The 17,885-nt window shown below is 38.8% G+C and overlaps 1 protein-coding gene across 3 annotated transcripts in view; it reads left to right on the top strand.

Moving 5' to 3' along the window:
- cadm2b (cell adhesion molecule 2b) overlaps positions 1 to 17,885 on the top strand; it is a 130,781-nt gene that overhangs the window by 97,908 nt on the left and 14,988 nt on the right. For all 3 annotated transcript variants that reach the window (XM_051399464.1, XM_051399466.1, XM_051399465.1), the window contains 3 exons: positions 3,068 to 3,217; positions 13,232 to 13,384; positions 14,084 to 14,221. In XM_051399464.1, the coding sequence (XP_051255424.1) occupies positions 3,068 to 3,217; positions 13,232 to 13,384; positions 14,084 to 14,221 (441 nt within the window). The remainder of the gene's footprint in view (positions 1 to 3,067; positions 3,218 to 13,231; positions 13,385 to 14,083; positions 14,222 to 17,885) is intronic.

The following is a 17,885-nucleotide window of genomic DNA, read 5'->3' as shown; positions in this document are numbered from 1 at the left end:
GTAGAGCTGATATGCTTTGTGTTTAAGGGATGGCCTATCCTCCCCTAAGGCATATTGCAAAAGTGCAGGTTTATTCCTCATTCCATCACTTCACTGAGTCGTCTTGGATCATCAGTAGAGCAGACAACCTTCATACCTCCATTACTTCTCTCAGAACTGTTTGTTCCCTTTCAGTGGGTTCACTTTAGGACTGCCATGGCTCAACATAATCTACACTTTTACCTAGAAGCTTTTATTGTATATTTCCTTACCTACAGTGTGTATTCTTTATTTACTGTTAAAGCCACAGTGTGTTGATTTTTTTTGTGCACATGTTTTCAAATATCTCTTTTGTTTAATGTGTCTCTTATTTAATTATCTGTGTGCTTTGTTTAGATTAGATTAGCCTTTATTGTCTACAATAGTCTTTAGTTTTTAAATTTGTCTTGAGAAGATGCCTCTGTGCAATTTCTCAGTGTAGAGCCTATGTCAAATGTTTATTTTTTTCTGTTTAATTTATGAAGCACATTGTATTACATCTTAGCAAATTATAACAGTTAACATTAAAGCTGAGTTATACCAAGTTATATGGTTTGTATGTGTTGTGTAAATTTTGTCAAATCATCCATCATGTTCTGTTTTTTCTTGTTACTGTATGTTATTTGTGTTCACCATTTGTGTTCATTGCCATAATTAGTCAGGTGTCGTCAGTTTTTTTTGTATGATTTCATTAATTGTATAATGTACACCTGTGTCATTTTACAGCCGTGTCTTCATCCCCAGAGTTATAGTCCTAATCAGAGCCTCTGTAAATCAGCTGGCCTCAGGAGGCTGTGAGCCCGGTTCTGTTACGCGCTTGCCCTGCTTTGGTTCTGTTGCTTATTCTGGCCTCGCTCTTTGGCAGAATTTCCTGAATTTCCTACGCTAGTTGTGTTCAAACTCCCCCCTATCCTTCGATCTCCCACTCCAGGTAGAGTCAGCTAATAGGACCACTAAGTATTTAGTGGTCCTATTGAGCACATGCAACAGTGCACCGGTAAGTGACTACCTGTGTCACACAAGAGAAGGTCTGTATTGCAACAATCCCCTGATGTCAACATGTTACAACTCTTATTACAGACTTGTAATGTAAAGTGCTACCACATATTATTTTGTAAAAATTGGGCCACAAGTTAATCAAATATGTTGTGGAATATCCCTCCTTGTCACACACCTTAACATATGCTCCTTTAAAGCGAGGTCAGTGTGGGTCACACAGCACAGTGAAGCAGTTTGTGGTTCAGTGACTTTGTAGAATATTGTTTGGCACTGTACTGTAAAAGTTAGGCTGACCGCCCTCCAATCACCATCTGGGAAAAAAAAAAAGAAATACACTCTGTAGTTGGGGCTGGGGATTATGTTTCCACAAAAAGGACAGCATTTTCCACACTCTAGACTGCTACAGAATGTCAAGACAGTGGAATTTCATGAATGCATTAGGTGAAGTACAGTTAGCTGCAGTGCACACAAACCTGCACTGAAAAACAACCCTCACGACACGGCCGTATATCTGATTATGTGAACAGCCCTTATTGGCCTTGCAGGCATAATTAAAATGAATTTCAGCAACAGGTTTTTGCTAAAGCAATCCTATATAACCCTGAAAACCTGAGGGATTGAGAGTTATATTCATTTCAATTTGGATTTTCCTTTTTTCAATGCATTTCTGTGAATAGTAAGCAGTATACACTGGAGACAGACAGCAAAGATACTGGAGAGATGGTGGAGTAGATGAAGTGACAAAAAAAGTTGAGAGTTATGCAGGAATTGACAATAACACCTCCACATGGTACCCACTACAATGAATCTGCATTCATTTTAATTTTTGTTTTTTATATGATGCTGGTTTTGTTGGACTACCTAGCTAATATCCAGCCAAGTGCTATTGAATTATTATAATAGGGATGTGTTTGTTGATGTGTTTGGGTGTAATGAGCAGATAAGTTATGTGCACTATTGGAATCATTTTTCCATTACTATTTATAGTCAGCCTCACCTTCACCTCTAGCTGACAATGGTCTCCATCAGGACAATCGAGGTCAAGGAAGGTCCACAGACCTTTGGCTGTCCCAGCCTCCTCTGCTTCCCCATTTGAGCTGGACTAATGAGGCAGACAGCTGCTCCCTTAGTTGAAATGTCCCTGTGGTGAACTGTACCTGTGAGAGGCAGAGACAATGTCACCTTCACATACAGGCATATTACAAGAGGAAAACAAAGCTGTGACATCAAGAGAAAACATGCACAAAGATTAGCTTGTGGACAACGAGATGGTCCCATCCAAATACAGCACATCCAGCATCAAGCATGCACTCAAGTGCTCTAACACATTTGTTGTTTAATGTTGTCATCCTTAAAGGGGCCGGTCTGGTCAGGCTCATATTAGCCTACACTTTGTCTTCTCACAAAGTAAATTGGTTTTAGACATCTGTTTCTGAGGCTTGGCAGAGTTCAATAAAACACAGGCCGGATAGAAATGCTTTTGCAATGTAATTAGGGGACTTTGCTGAGACGACATGTACAAATGTGAAATAAGAAGGTAAAATCCAGCAAGGCTGGGTGATTAGGCCTCATTTGGTTGTCTTCTGCACACTGTGACGAGCGGCTGTTTCAGGGCAAGGCGGTCGCTCGGATCGAAGGCCCACAGTGTCTAGGATTATGTGTCAATTTACCACCCAGCTGCAGCTCTAGACTCTACAGCAGAACATGACTACCTCTAATTAGGCCATGCTACCAATTAGGGCCCTGCAATAAGGCAACGAGGAAGGCACTCAGGAAGAGTAAAACCTACCATTGTTTCCAGCATAAAAAAAGACTGTTTTCTAGCTCCAACAGCTGTCGAAGCCTGGAGTCCATGTCAACCAGACTTCCATTAAGCTATATTTGGTTTACTGTGATGTAATGAATATATATGATGAGTATGATCACAGAACATTAACTTTGAAAGGTGTCAAGTCTGAATAGTACATTAGTGTGGTTCAATGAAAAGACGATAAAAACAACATATTCCTGTCATGCCCATGACCTCAAACTCTGTTTCATAATCCCACAGGTAGCCAAGGTCAGTTCCCTATTACTCAGAATGTGACGGTGGTGGAGGGGGCCATAGCCAACATGACCTGTCGTGTGGATTACAATGATAACACTTCCCTCCAGTGGTCAAACCCTGCACAACAGACCCTATTCTTTGGGGACAAGAAAGGTGAGTAATATTCCTGCGGATAATGGCCATAATGATAAAATGATGAGATATGATAAAGATGTCTTTGCCAGGTTATATTACTACAGGAGTCTTCTTCATCAATTTTTCAAATTTGTAATGTGTAAAATTGTCCCTGCCTGCCTGCCTGCCAGCCTGCAAGCACTCAATTTGACTAAATACAGGAAAAAGACAGGATAAGAGCGAAATGCATTACACGTCAAAGCAGACTTTTAATGAATTTATGTCTCCATTGATGTCCCAGGGCACAAACTAAACAGAAATAGACTGTTTTTGAATTGAAGTTTTGTAATCACGCAACATACTGACAATGTTCTTTACAGCACAGTGACGCCTGTGGATTGTGAGATGATTGGGCTTAATTAGCATTTTAGCTGCCCTACATTTGTATAGCTGTTTGGATGTCACTGAAAAGGAAGTGCACTGTTGCAACCTCGTGAAACAAGGCCTGAGCCAGAATGAATTATAATGTGCTCTCACCAGCCAAATCCAATTTAAAGGTGACAAAAGTCTGGAGTTGATAAATTGGAATTGGGGTGAAAGGGAATATAACAGTGGACTGGTCTTGTAAGGGTTGGGGTGTTCATCTTTCAGTGTTTCTCACAGCATATTACCCATTTCATTTATGCTGTAGCTGCTAATACAATATCATTGGTTCAGTGATTGAAGATTAACTTTCTCTTTGAATAACAATTGATAGGAGAGAGAGACGCCAGAGTGAACCAGCAGAATGAGAGTCACAGTCTGGTTTGAAGAAATACTTTATCCCTTGCAAGTGATTGGATTTAGTAATGAGGTCTAAGGTGTTTTATTAGATGAAATTACTTCCAAATACAATTAAACGAAAGTTAACTGAATCTTAAATATATACTCTTGTGTCAATGGTGTGAATGTGCCCAAAAGATTTGAATTCAAGTAAAAGCCATTGAACCAAAAGCATTCTTTTTTTATTGTTATTTTTTCTGTATTCTCTGGTGTACAATATACAGTATGTAACATTTGAATACCTGAATTTGCAGAACCAGTTTTGAAAATTCAGAATTATTATTATAGATTATGTCAGAAATAAAATCAGAAAACCTTCACTTCTTTGCACTTTGAAGAGGTGTAACACTTGGTAAACAATTTAAATCATATCTTTTAGTTATTTGATTTAGCCTAAAATAAGCAAGTTAACTGTGTTTTGTTCACATTTCTCATCTCCTGTGAATACAAGTAATCTTCATCCACATATAAATCCAGAATGTTGCTGTTACAAACATGTAAGGAGGGCTTGGAGAACGTATGTATGAGCCACTTTGCCCTTTTTGGCCATCCATTTATATTGCATGACAGAATCCTATTCCAGAGCAATACGGATGACAAAATGAATGTGGTCCACTCAGCAGAGGTTGCCAGGGCTAAGTGTGGGAACACTTCCTCGCCATCTCCTTCTAAACAGCCAAATGAAAAGCTTTATTGGCACAACTAATACGATGCCTGTGAGGCCATCAGGAGAAACGGGAGGCGTGGAACAACACAGGCTTCATGCGAGGAAGAGGGTGGGACACCTGGGAAGAAATCTCTGCTGTGCCAAATCACCAGTTAATTGCTTGGCAGAGGGCTGCAACTGTCCTTCTTCTCCCATTTGTTGTACCTTCTTGTAGGAGCCAATGAAAAATGTTAGATTCAACCTTATGCTACCTTTCAGTCCAACAACTAACTGCAGACTGGCTGAGCTTGAGGCTGTTCTTTTCCTCTGATGAGCAGCTGGTCATATACTGCTGTCATTGAGTAGATTGGATTAATGCAGCTACGTTGCATTTTATTTTTCTCAGTGTTTAGATGTTTTGGTATCTTTTTTGCCTGATGTTTAGATAAACCTTTCCTTTCCCCTGTGTTTTTTGTCTCTGTCTATTGTGTCTGTTTTCCATCTCTCTGCTCACTACAATCCGCCTGGGTGTCCATGACAGCATAGCCATATGTTACCATTTGATGCACATGCAAGTTTCCCCCATTCTCTCCTCACAAGGTAGTTCGTCATTGTGCATGTGTAATCCAAAGGGAACTCAGCTTTTTTTCCCAATCCGGGATGTTTAACACATACAAGTAATGATGATAAAAATACATCTGCTGTTCTGTCTTAAATAAGACAAAATGCTCTGTGAGGCATTTTTTAAAAATCTGCTCTTGCTGTTTCCCTCAAGCTCGGTATTAAAGATAAGGGCATTAGTCTGGATGTGTTTGGAGTTTGATAAAAATAGTGAGGGATGAAAAAGAGCATTAAAATGACCTTTTAAATCCTTTTCAGCAGCTATAGTGGAGTTAAGAGAAACATTTTTAAAGAAGCTGAAGTTCTGTATTATATCAATTGAGTTTGACAGCTGCTGGGTAAAGTAAGACAAAATCTGATCTTTGCCCCAACTATAATTTGTTCCATTTTAATTCAGGTCTGACAAATGAGAATATGAAAAAAGCCCCAAAGAGCAGCTTTTACAGCCAAGGAGAATAGGGATTTCTGTCTTTTCAGAATTTTAAAGACACTGAATACCATAAGTCTACTCCAGTGTAACAGTAGGAAAAGCAAGTATGTGTATCTTTTGCATCAAACATCATCCATACATGAATGCCCGTAATGCAGCTCTTAATACCTAAGACAGAATAGATTGTTTGTTGGTGCTTTCCAAAACTGTGTTTTCTGATCTGCCAACTCTATGGTGAAGGTTTGGTTAATTGTAGACCAATTAAACTACGTGTTTAATTGTTTTAGTTGTTGTTTTTTTAGATAATTTGTTGGGCTTTTATTGCTTTTTTATTTGATAGTAACTGCTGCTGAGGGTTACATGCAGAAAGGGCCACAGGTCGGAATCAAACCCAGGCTACTGTTGTAAGGCCTTTGTACAAGGGGCATGTGCTCTACCAGGTGAGCTATCAAGCGCCCCTATCTGGATATGGTTAGATTAATTAAAGATTGATTAGGTTAGATGGTTAAAAGAAACACATTTTTACAGTTGGTAGGGAACAGAATATGAATTAACCATTGACCCCAACGTCCTCCATAAAAGGTTTTGCTTTGCTATGACAGTGTCACCCAAAAAACATTATAGGCTAAAGTAAGTATAAAGTATAATCGGGTCATTTAACAAATTTGAACTGAAGTACTGATGCTGTCATTTTGCTGTTAAGGACAGCCTCCTTTAATGACAAGAGTACTCCAATTAACCTTCTGTTAATTTAATTGCAATATGTAACAGAAGAAGGATCACAATGTTACACTATTAGTTTATATGCCCAATGGGAGAAATTGTGACCTACGATTTGTCTACACAGCAATGTCACGTCTCATCAAAGACCTGAAAGGAGGAAAAGAGATGTGGTTGTGGTGCAAAGAAAATAGTGGGCAGGTGACAGCTCAATAGCTTAATGTATCTTTGGTGAGAGTGTAAACGATAAGAAGGACCTCTATCTCATCCTCTCCCATAAGAGGCTCAGTCAAACCTTGTGCCGCTCCAAGAGAGTGTTAACCTTGCTGGATTCCCAAAGCCGATCCATATGGGCTGGACTGTCTCTGCACATTTGTCTAAAGCTGAACACAGCCCTCTCCTTATATCATGCCAGCTGGTTACTTGGCATGCTTCTCCTCATCCATTATGTATATCTGAGTCTTGGTTGATTGTTGCCACCTCAGAGGCTTCAGACAACACTATGGCAAAGAGCAGCATGCAGATTCCTGCATACTACTGCCACAGACCTGAGACAACAGAGATAGATTTCCTTAATAGCTAGTCCAACACATTATTCATACATTAGGCCAATTAGCACGGACTGTTGAAGGGAGTGGCTCTGTGGTGGGCTGCCATGATGAATAAATCGATTTGGACCATATGTCTTTTTTGGATTTATCCCTTTTATATGTTGCCGGGGTTATGAATTATTATTACTGAGCAGGACAAATGAGAGCAGAGCTGTCCTTTGCTGTCTTCATTATGATTTACTTCACTTTTGGCTTCTGTGGGAAAAGGATAAAACCTAAGTAGCGATTCTGTAGAGAATGGTAATGACATTCCTGGAGGCATGCAGGATGGAAGCAGAATCTTTTGTCAGATGTGGTGAATATGAATAATGCAATTAATGGGAAGATACTGCAGGTTGCATGTCAAAAGCAGATAACAAATTGCTCATTTGATCCACAGTATGTGTTTGTAGCAGAGATATGGAGATGTTTACAGCATATACATGCATGCTGTGGCAAATTGTACATCACTTTTCCACATCTCAATTCCATCTCTCAGAAGTTTATGGTTCATCGTTCATGACATTTAATTGGGGCATTCAGCCTGGATCATAAAGGTCACAAAGCAAAATTGATCTTAATTGGCTTGTAGTAATCAAAATGCTGTTATGTGCTAAATGAATGCTCTAATGTGAGCATTAAAACATTCATTAGCTTGAGAGAATGAAGGATAATTACCAAGGATGCAATTACTGGAGTAAGCACCAATGAAAGCACATTTAAACGTCCATTCTAGTAAACACACAACATTTGATGGTGGGTCTGTTGTACGCAAGTACAGTGGACACTTAACTCAGCCTGTTCTCAGTTATCAGTGTGTAAATCTATTTTCTGTGTGAAATTGACATGAACTAAAGTCATGTTATTATTATAATTATTATAATTATATTTATTTATTTATTAATAATTACATTTTGGAGCGGATCTGAATCACAGGGCGGATACACAAATTATTTTTAACTTTTGTTAACATTGCGAGATAGGTCAGTAAAAGAGGTGTCTATGGCAAAATCAGCTGAATTCTTTGTGCATGTAAGAACCCATCGTGATTTAAGTGATTGGTGTACCGTGACTAAACATAAAGCAAAACATAACAGCCACCTCAAACATCACTGTAGTAGACAGGCAGATGTATGTGCTCTCAAAATGCCCATCTAGTTGTTATTATTGTTGCTGTTGCTGTTTTCTTCTTTATCTTTATTTGGCATTTGCCTGTGCATTATTGTTTAATGGGTACATCTGTAAAGCAAGAAGAAAATGTAAGAGGAAAAAAGTCATATAAATACTATATATAAACTAAACTCAATATATTTAAATGTGAAAGAGTTAAACATACCATGGAGTTCTTAAATGGATATGTCAGGTATCCCACATTTTCTTCAGTTATCTTACATTTTCTTCCGTTAGCTTAGAAAAAGAATCTCACACTGAAGTGATTCTGTGGAACATTTCCCAAGCCACAAGTTTGTTCTTACAAGTGTTTTGTTTACTTTTCAGTGACTGTTTTTACTGGCGACATGTAGAAAGGGTCTCATGGCCACAGCTAATGTCTTTCTTCAGGGACTAATGGGCTTTTAAGTGCACTGGGTTACCTCCAGCTTCACTGAAATGTGAATCTACCATTATGGCACTATACACTCGCTATTATCACTAATGTGAAGAGATGCTCTTGTATGTACTATACTAGCTCTGTGCCACACTTCGCTCTCATGTATAATGTATATTTGCTCTTTAGAATAATGAAGAATATGTTGTATTTAAATTACTTCAGAAGTTTCAGATTAGATTCTTCTTACAGGAGCTAAATCATTTGTATGTGTTGTACTGTAATATGTCTTTGCAAAATGGAATGTGTAAAACTGTGCTGAAAACCAGCAGAATTATGTAACATCCTTGGCACTTTTTTTTAAAAATAAAAATTAAATTTAGAGAGTTCACATGAAAAAATTGTCTCAAAGGCAGAAAAAATCCCACAGTATACAATCAAGCTTATGTCAGTGGGCTGGAAAATGGACAGACAAAAATATATTGAGTCTCATTATTTACCACTTGAAGAGGGGACATAGCATAGCTGCTGGGAGAATTCCTTCTTCTTTCCTTCCCTCCTTCAAGCACTGAAAAAGAATCCAATTTGAGTAGCATCTGCTCTGTGGGATCTCTGAGAGCGCGGGCAGTAACAATGGCCCTCTGGAACAAGGCCCTTTCCTTCTCTTAATTGCAGCCACATGTGTGGTGGGAAAGAGCCCCCTGCCTGCACCACTAGCCCTGGAACACATCCAGAATCGCCCACACAGTCACTGAGCGAGCACAGCCAGCAGCAAACACACTCTAATTGCAAAGAGTGGAGCCCCTGGCTGGAGAGTGGGGGGGGAGGGTGCCAGGACCCTGTGTTCTCGCTGAAGGACAGCTAGTGCTTTCACATTCCAGGACTGACTCAAAGTGGTTACAGGCCATGCAAAAATGGCCAAATGGGGACACTCAGCATTGCGGATGTAACATATTTTGGCTGAACCCAGAAGCCATCGGCTTGTTTCCAAGACTAATGGATAGATGTAAAATGTCCTTTTCTATCTGGACTGTCAGGAGATACTTCATCGTTTTGGATTGGAAACATTGGTTAACATCTGTCTGCTGCTCAGTGGAGTGCAGAAGTGAATGCCATGTGATAAGTGCACTTCCAGTTCTTCTGCTTCCAGTTTTATCTGAGGACAGAGCTAATGTAGCTACCACCCAGACTCTCAGCTCTTCTTTTACACATCAAAACAGTACGCCATATTGTAATAAGTACTTTTAACATTTCACATATTAAAACAGGACTATTGGACATAGTACATTCAGATAATGTAACTAAAATTCAACTAGGTTGATAAAATTGAATCTGACAAAGTAGTTCTCTTGGGAGACCTCGGACTGGTCTTCCACTGACATGGTCAGTGGTGCAAAGGACTGCCAAGGAACAAGGCAAACATTACTTTGCATCAAAGGGCCATAGCAACAGTATGCCTTGCCCTGAGGGGGAACTGGAGTGTCAGTTTTACTGATTTCAGACAGCCTTGGTAAGGCCTCCATCACAGGAGATGTACTGCGCATTAAGCTGCCATGCTGCAAGGCTGGAGCATATACAAGGTCAGGGTGCAGATTTATGCTTCCTCCTAAGCAGAATGAACAGCGCGGGAGCTATCTAGGGTTTGGGGGAAATGAACCTTTTCATCACATTGATTTCCTAAAGCACCTGGAAAAAAGCTTTGTCAGCCACTGGCATGTGGGTCTGATTGTGACGGATCTGCCCACAATCTGGGCCTCTAGCCTGGATTGGATTCTAGTAGTATGGCTTTCTAGCCATATGCTGTTTGAGTAATAGATAACACTTGTCTTTGGGTTATTCAAACCTTTGTACATCTCATTCTATCAATAAGTCATTGATTCACGTTATGTGTAGTGCCAGGGGCTGTCTAACAAAAATGCATCAGTCAAGTCCATCTTTTGTTTAACTGTAAGTTGTTTTTTCAGCCACTACTTGGGTTCAGACTACCTGAATCAGTATTTCAGCTACTGACCTTCCAATTCTTTAAAAAATTCTGTTCTTAAATATAATATTGTTCAGTAGATAGAAAAAATAAGGTGTTGCCTACTTGTTACTTTAAATGTCACTTGAAATTATTGGACGTCCATACTGTATTTGGTCACTGTATTTAAAACGATATTTTACATCTTTAGACTAACAGACGATGTTAAAAGGCATTTGAAAGTTGGTTGTTTGAGAGAACAGCAGCTGCTGTCAGCTTGAGTTCACGTCCGTTTCAGTGGATTGCAAATGTTAGTTTCAGCAAAGAAAGTCCAAAGAAACTTTTTGAACCACTGAACCACATATGTTCAGTGTGTTCCAAACAGCCATAATTTTGGTGAAATATGACTAAATACGCTTCTATGGAGCTGGTTGTCAATGCTGTACCACAGAAGCTCCAGCCAATCTTTCCAAAATGATGACTGTTTGGATCAGACTGACAATACAGATGGACATTGGAGAAGTGCATTATGCTGCAGTAGTTTGGGAAGTTTCTATCGACATTTTGATTTTGATTTTTGATTTTTTTTTCTGAAAATTTTTCCAACCTTAAATCTGTTGTAACAGACATAAAATCAAGCTGATCACAGTTGCTGGAGCAAAGTACAAATGTACACTTTTTTACGTCCCTTAGGAAAATGCCAGAACATTTATCAGCATCTCAGAGGTGTTTGTGCTTTGCGGAACAAGGGGTTAAGAAGAAGAAAAGTTGTTCTTCTTTTCCTTGTCTTTTCTCTGTGTGTTGCAGAGATAGAGGGATTTGGGCCAGGGGAAGTACAGTATGTCATCTTGTCCAAAGCTTTGATCCTCTCAGCCTGTACTTCCATATCTTTTGAGTTCCTGTACGATGTTTGCCTAGACCCCATCACCTCTCCAATGCATCCATCCACCAAAGGGTTTGTTGTTTTCTGCCAGAGCCTCTGGGCATTTTCAAGCTCTGTAGTGAGGATGCTTAACTACAAAGAACATCAGGCAGCTTTGTTTCAGGATGCAGTTTGCTACAGTAAGACTTTCAAATGTTTGTATTAAGCCCCGTAGCACATAATAAGCCGGCTCTCTGATGGCACAGCTTGTTATTAAATTTTAATTCTGGCTTGAAGAATGTTTTTATTTATGCTATTCTTTATTCTTGGATGACAAAGAGTCTATAACAAGAAACTTCTGAAGGCCATCAATATCTTTATAGCCAATCTTTATTTTTCTCTTTTTAGCGTGTGTGATTATAAGATAATGATCTTCAAATGATGTGGTGTAATTGAAGCTGAAGAACTGTGTTGTTGATAATGACCTATGTCTGTGAAAATCTAATAATCATTTGAGCCAATCTAATTTAATTGTGTATCACATGTCTGTTGTGTTTATCGCAAAAATCAAATGAATGGGAACAGAGCAGGTGATTAATGATTTTCATAGAGATGTCTTCTTTATCTTACACAGTTTACATTGGCCACGTTGATTAAATCCTAATCAACACCTACTTCTGCTGCATTTTGCCAAATCTGTACAATCCAACAGTGTTCAAATTACTTCAGGTGAAAGGGTGTCCAGGGAGAGAGCTGGCCAGGCCTAAAGGGACTGAGGATTAAGAATGTGTAATTTATTCAATGAAGAGCACTTTCCTTTGTGCCCTCTGTGGTTGGTGTGGTTGGCTATGAGCGGGTGATTCTGAATTTGAAATTGTATAAGAGATGACAGGTGTGAGATGACCTTTTTTTGCTTAGCTGCATGGTTTTTTAAGCTTTATGAGGGTGTCGTCACATCTGAATAAGCAGTGGTGAAGGTGTCTGGTATCTTAAGAAAGCACTGAAAGGTTTGATTTCAAGCTGTGTTTTAAGAATGCTCATTGTAATGATTATTGCATCATGAATCTTAGAAGTAGTAGTGGTTCATTTGTATGCAGCTGTAGAAGCTGTTTTTTAAATTACTATTAGCAGTATTGTTGCTTTGTTTTTTACCTTCTCTGGGCTGGAATTCAGTAGAATGAAGTGTAGCATTACAGTTTGTCATTATTTGCATTCATTCGGACAACAAATATTTGTAACACATATCCAAAAACAATATCACTGATACATTGTCAATAAAGACTAAATTGAATTGTTTGTCAGCCCGTATCTGCACTATTTTCTGTTATCACTTGTATGATTATTTGTCTTCTTTACAGTAACTGTATTATTATTGTAAGGGTTTCTGTATAAGGCTAGGGTGAGGCTTTGATATCAATGTTCAAAGTGAGAAATGTCACAGTCAGAGCCAGTTGCTAAAAGTGTTAAAGTAAGTGTAAATCAATACCTGGAATGTATAAGTGATTACCTAAATAGATATTTCAATCTAGGACTATAAGCTTTTTCTGCTGCTACGCTTCAGAGCATCCCACTGATACCTTCTGTATTCTCACTGACTGAATAAGACTGCCTAGAATGCAAATGTAAAGAAAAGGTTTCAAGCCATTGGTTGCAGTATGTGTTTGTAGCATTAGACAACTATTTGAAGCACAGTGCATTTGCCTTTGTTCTGGTAAAGGTCATCTGAATTACAAATAGTACTTCTACCAGTTAATTGCCATCCCTGAATTCAGTGTGAATTTGCCTATTAGTGAACTCTGTTTCTGTCTTTTTTTCTGTTCCCTCTGTGATTCTTTGTGTCGTCCTTCCTTATACAGCTCTAAGGGACCACAGAATTGAGCTGGTGCGAGCCTCGTGGCAGGAGCTCACCATCAGAATCAGTGACGTCGGCCTGTCAGATGAGGGCCAGTACACCTGCTCGCTCTTCACCATGCCTGTCAAGACCACCAAGGCCTTTCTCACTGTTCTGGGTGAGCATGTCTGTTTTGGCTCAGTCTCCACAGGCCAATTACTTGTGGCTAATTTTTCACGCTCTGACAGCATGAATACATACACATTTTGAATCCTGGTCTGTTGTTTTTCTTCATCACGCACTTGTTACTTTGTAGGAAAAAATAATTCGTGCATTACATTTTACCCTTATCTACTAGAGTACAGGATGACAGTTAAACTTGCATGTTATTAGTGCTACTATATTGGATTTTCTGCCAGGCAGGACGGCCACAAAAAACACAACCTTTTCACATCTGCATAAGACAGACAGTTGTGTTGAAGGATATGCAGAAATATAAGAAAAATAAAAGTAATCTCCCACACATTGTCAAAACATGCATTTATTTCGACTTACATTTCTGTAAGGTGACCTTCATCTAGCATCTCACAGCCAGACAGTAAAAGGTAATCTTGTTCTTATTTTTAAATGTATTTAATAACCACAAACTAAATTTTTTATATTTAGTTTACTGTGAGCCATCATCTGCTTTAAAGAATTCCTTTGGTTTGTTTTTTGTTGTTTTCATTGTTGTGACACTACTGAATTATTGTATATACAGTAAATGTTAAGTTTGATCTTAAATAACAATGCCAATACGGCTCACTGGGTTATTACTCAGTTCATCATGTACATGTATGCTGTATGTTATTAATAATTTTATATACATGCACCACAGGAGTGCCAGGACGACCGGAGATCACAGGATTTACCAAGCCTGCAATGGAGGGAGACGTAATCACTCTGACGTGCACCACATCAGGCAGCAAACCAGCTGCCAACATCCGGTGGTTCCGAAATGACAAGGAGGTCCAAGGTAAGCAATGGGGGGTGGATTTCACAGAGCATTGTATACTCTGTTACCACTTGTACCCTCTTGGAGACATCATTACTGTCAAGCCATCCAGCTGCTGCATTCCTTTGTGCTCATATTTATGCATTGTTCCACTGGCCGGGGGTTTAGCGGTGCCATGATTCTCCTGGCTCACAGCCAGCATTGCTGCTGTCATTGGAACCTGTCCAAATGTTGCTGGACTGTGGCAGAGCCGTCCACATTTCACAACCTGACCAAGGTGAAGACATATAGAAGTACCTCTTATTGATTCTAATTATAAAGTTAAGTGTACATCAACAGCAAGTTCGGCACAGCATTTTGCTTTCACTGTTGGAATGGCACTAAAGTAATGATGTACTCAGCTGGTCAATTAAAAGAAACACAAATCAATCCCGCAAAGGTGATTATCAAAAAAAAAAGTCAACTCTAGGGTTTGCTCTTGGGCTGTTGCATGTTTTCAGTTTCCATTGATACAGAGCAGAGAAACCAGCAAACGTTTGACAGTTTTGCTTGATAAAATTACTTAAACAATTGATTTATTACCAGATTAATTTCTTGTTGATTGACCAATTGACTGAGTGGTTAATCAGATCGTTTCAACACTGGTATGCCATGGTGTTGAATAGTGTTTTAGAGAAAGGGTATCCCTCTAAAACTGTCTGAGAGGAAGACCTGGAAGATTATGCGCACAAAATGGCATGCTTACAGTCTGAGACTGTTTTTAATTCATCCCACGGTTTAAATTATTTGTACTACCTGCCTTAGTGCTGTTTACATGTGATGAGTTGATCTTGCTGGGCTTCTCATTCGTTCCGCATGCAGGTGGCTCTGAGGTGCTTTATTTTGTTCGAACAGCAGCGATTAGATTAGTCAAACGAGTCAAGGAGGATACAAGAACACACAAGAATGGAAACACAAAAAGGCCACATAACTAGCTTCACCCAGACTGAAAAAAAAACTGTGACAGAGACAATGCATTAGGTAGCAGATGGTGCAGTGTAATGTGTGCTGATCACACTAAACCGGCAGAAGTTTTCTGTGGTTTCATACTGTGTGCCTTACAAGCTTTCACTTTCTTGTGTACCTCTTTCCAAACTGTCTGAAGCTCTGCACTTTGTATTTTTATAGCTTTTATCACTGTCTTATTTCTGCTTTAAAAAAGCACAGAAAGACAAAAACATAACAAAATAGGAATGGAATGTTTTTCCTCAATTTGATGGCATAGGTAAGCTGTGTGCAGCTCTTTAATGTAATGGAGCCTGCTGCGGAGACTCGGTGTGACAGTTGCTCTTTATTGAAGATTTGCACCAGAGAGCTTTTTCTTGGTGGCTCTGTCTGTGTCTGCCCAACATGGCATGATGATTGATGGGAGAGGGGCCGGGATATGAAGTTTTCTTGTTGAAATGACATGCACGTAGATTCCTGAAAGGCCAGTGGAGAGCTGGCACACAGCATCACAACCAGACTTGCTGTCCATCTCAAGAGGCACTGAGATGATCTCTCTCTCTCTTTTTATGTCTTGAGATGTACTTTAAACTTATACTTTGTTGTTAAAAGCACAAGACTTAATATTCTTAACATTTATGGACACATAAAAAAATGCCAAAATGTAATGGGTGCGAGAATTTGACTGGTGAGTCCAACATCAGCTACTGTGGATAAAGCTAATAATGTAATACTTTCATCCCATTTCGAGGTCAGCACATCACACAAAGGCATAACGGAAAATTAAAACTAAAGAATGTTTCCCTACATTTAAATTTGATGTCTGAATTGCATTGATGTGCGAATTGCATATCTCTAAAAAACATAATATACCAGTTTGCCCCAACATGGTGTCTTGTACACAAATGTTCTTTTATTAGTTTTACCTGCATACGGTGGGTTTTATTAAGCTGCTTGGGCAAACAGACCTGGTGTGATGCATCTCCAAGTCAAAGAGAGATAAAGAACAAAGCAGACACTGGAGGGCTCAACTTAAAAACTTCATTTCCATGTCAAAGTGTCAAAGAGGAGGAATGTCAATCAGTGCCCTGGATCCAAGTCTTTTATAGGTGCTGCTTTAAAGCTTTCTTGAGCGAGTATGTGCTGGGAGCAGCATGTTTTGCCATTGGTTCTTCTGTGGTAGATCATTGCCGCCAGTGTCTGCTGTCAGTCAAATCTATCCCCACTGGGGGACCAGTCTCCAAAGCTCCAAGATGACAGCAGGTGTAATAGCAAAAACATGTCATATTTATTTCATGCTCTGATGATTTGTTTTTCAACAATTTATATTAGAAGCACACATCATTACAAACCTCAAAATGCAACTGTCATCCAGTGTCAGATAATTTGTTTGCAGAATATTGAGCCATACAAATGACTTGTGTTGCTGAATGACAGCTAGGCTTCAAATTGTAATCTATTGAGGAAAAAATCCACCCACTGTCACTTTCTTTGCATACATAAAGTGGCCTATATATTTATTTTACAGTGACACAAAGGCACATTCGAATACACAACAGTTTCAACATGGTGACTCATTTCAGCCAAATTCAGTTAGGCAAGATATCAAGACATTTTAGTCTAGAAAATAAATATATTTATTTTACTATTGTCATTGTTTTGATGTAAAATCTGTGTGCTCCTTTATTTTACTACATTTAATTGGGCTCCCACACTGCTATGCAAGCAGAGCAAAGAAGAAATATCACAAACATTTTTATTTTCAACAATATTACAGCCTTAAATTACACAACATCTCTTACTCCCTGCTGTTTTCCCAAGTATTCCCAACATGTCAACTTTGTTGCAACTTTTAATTGTCAAATTACAAAAAGTTCATGTGAACTGAAACAAAAGTAGTTAAAACTTTTTCCAATCAGTGGAAAAACCTGTTAAGACATGTTTACTACCGAAAAAAAAATCAAATTGGTCCAGATGATTCATGTTTGCACTAGTGTACATGCTTCTCTATTTAAAGAGGTCTGATGATCACAGTCTTCCCCCTACACAGCATCTAAGAGCCGGGGCTGTGGTAAATATTTTCCTATCTAAATCAGTGCATCATATCATCAGATAAATTCTGGCCTTTATGTTGTATCCGAAATATGTTTGAAACTTTGTGTCGCCGTACAAAACTGACCGCACGATATTGTTAACTTTGCGTTAAAGTATTAAAGTAACTTCATCCTCGTCACTTCAGCTCGTAAATTTAATGTATTGTTGTTAAGGTCATAGGTATCCACTGTGTTTCAATTAAATATCACAACTCTCAACTATTCTAACACAACTAGTCTATTCTAAAGCTTAGAATTTAACAAAAAAACTACATAGACAGCCACTTTTTAACTATAAAAAGGAATTATATATATATATATATAGAAGGTCTTCATTTTTATGGTAGGTCATTTAAATATATACATTTCCACAATGGGGGTAAAAAACGAAAGAAATTATTTCTCTCTATCACTCAACATTTCGTCTACTCCACTGAAATCAAATTGGTGTTCAAAAAACATTGGCATATGTTAAAGTCTGACCCTGAACTTTCATCCATCTCTTGAGGATCCACCTCTATTTGTACAACAAAGGGGGAAAAATATAAAAGATCACTTGGCCGTGCAAATTTTAATTACAAGGTTATTACAAGGATTCCAGTCTAATA

This window comes from Dicentrarchus labrax, unplaced genomic scaffold (assembly GCF_905237075.1).
Source record: "Dicentrarchus labrax unplaced genomic scaffold, dlabrax2021, whole genome shotgun sequence".
Taxonomy (NCBI): domain Eukaryota; kingdom Metazoa; phylum Chordata; class Actinopteri; family Moronidae; genus Dicentrarchus; species Dicentrarchus labrax.
Note: the sequence above shows the minus strand (reverse complement) of the source record. Positions and strands in the feature narration are given on the sequence as shown.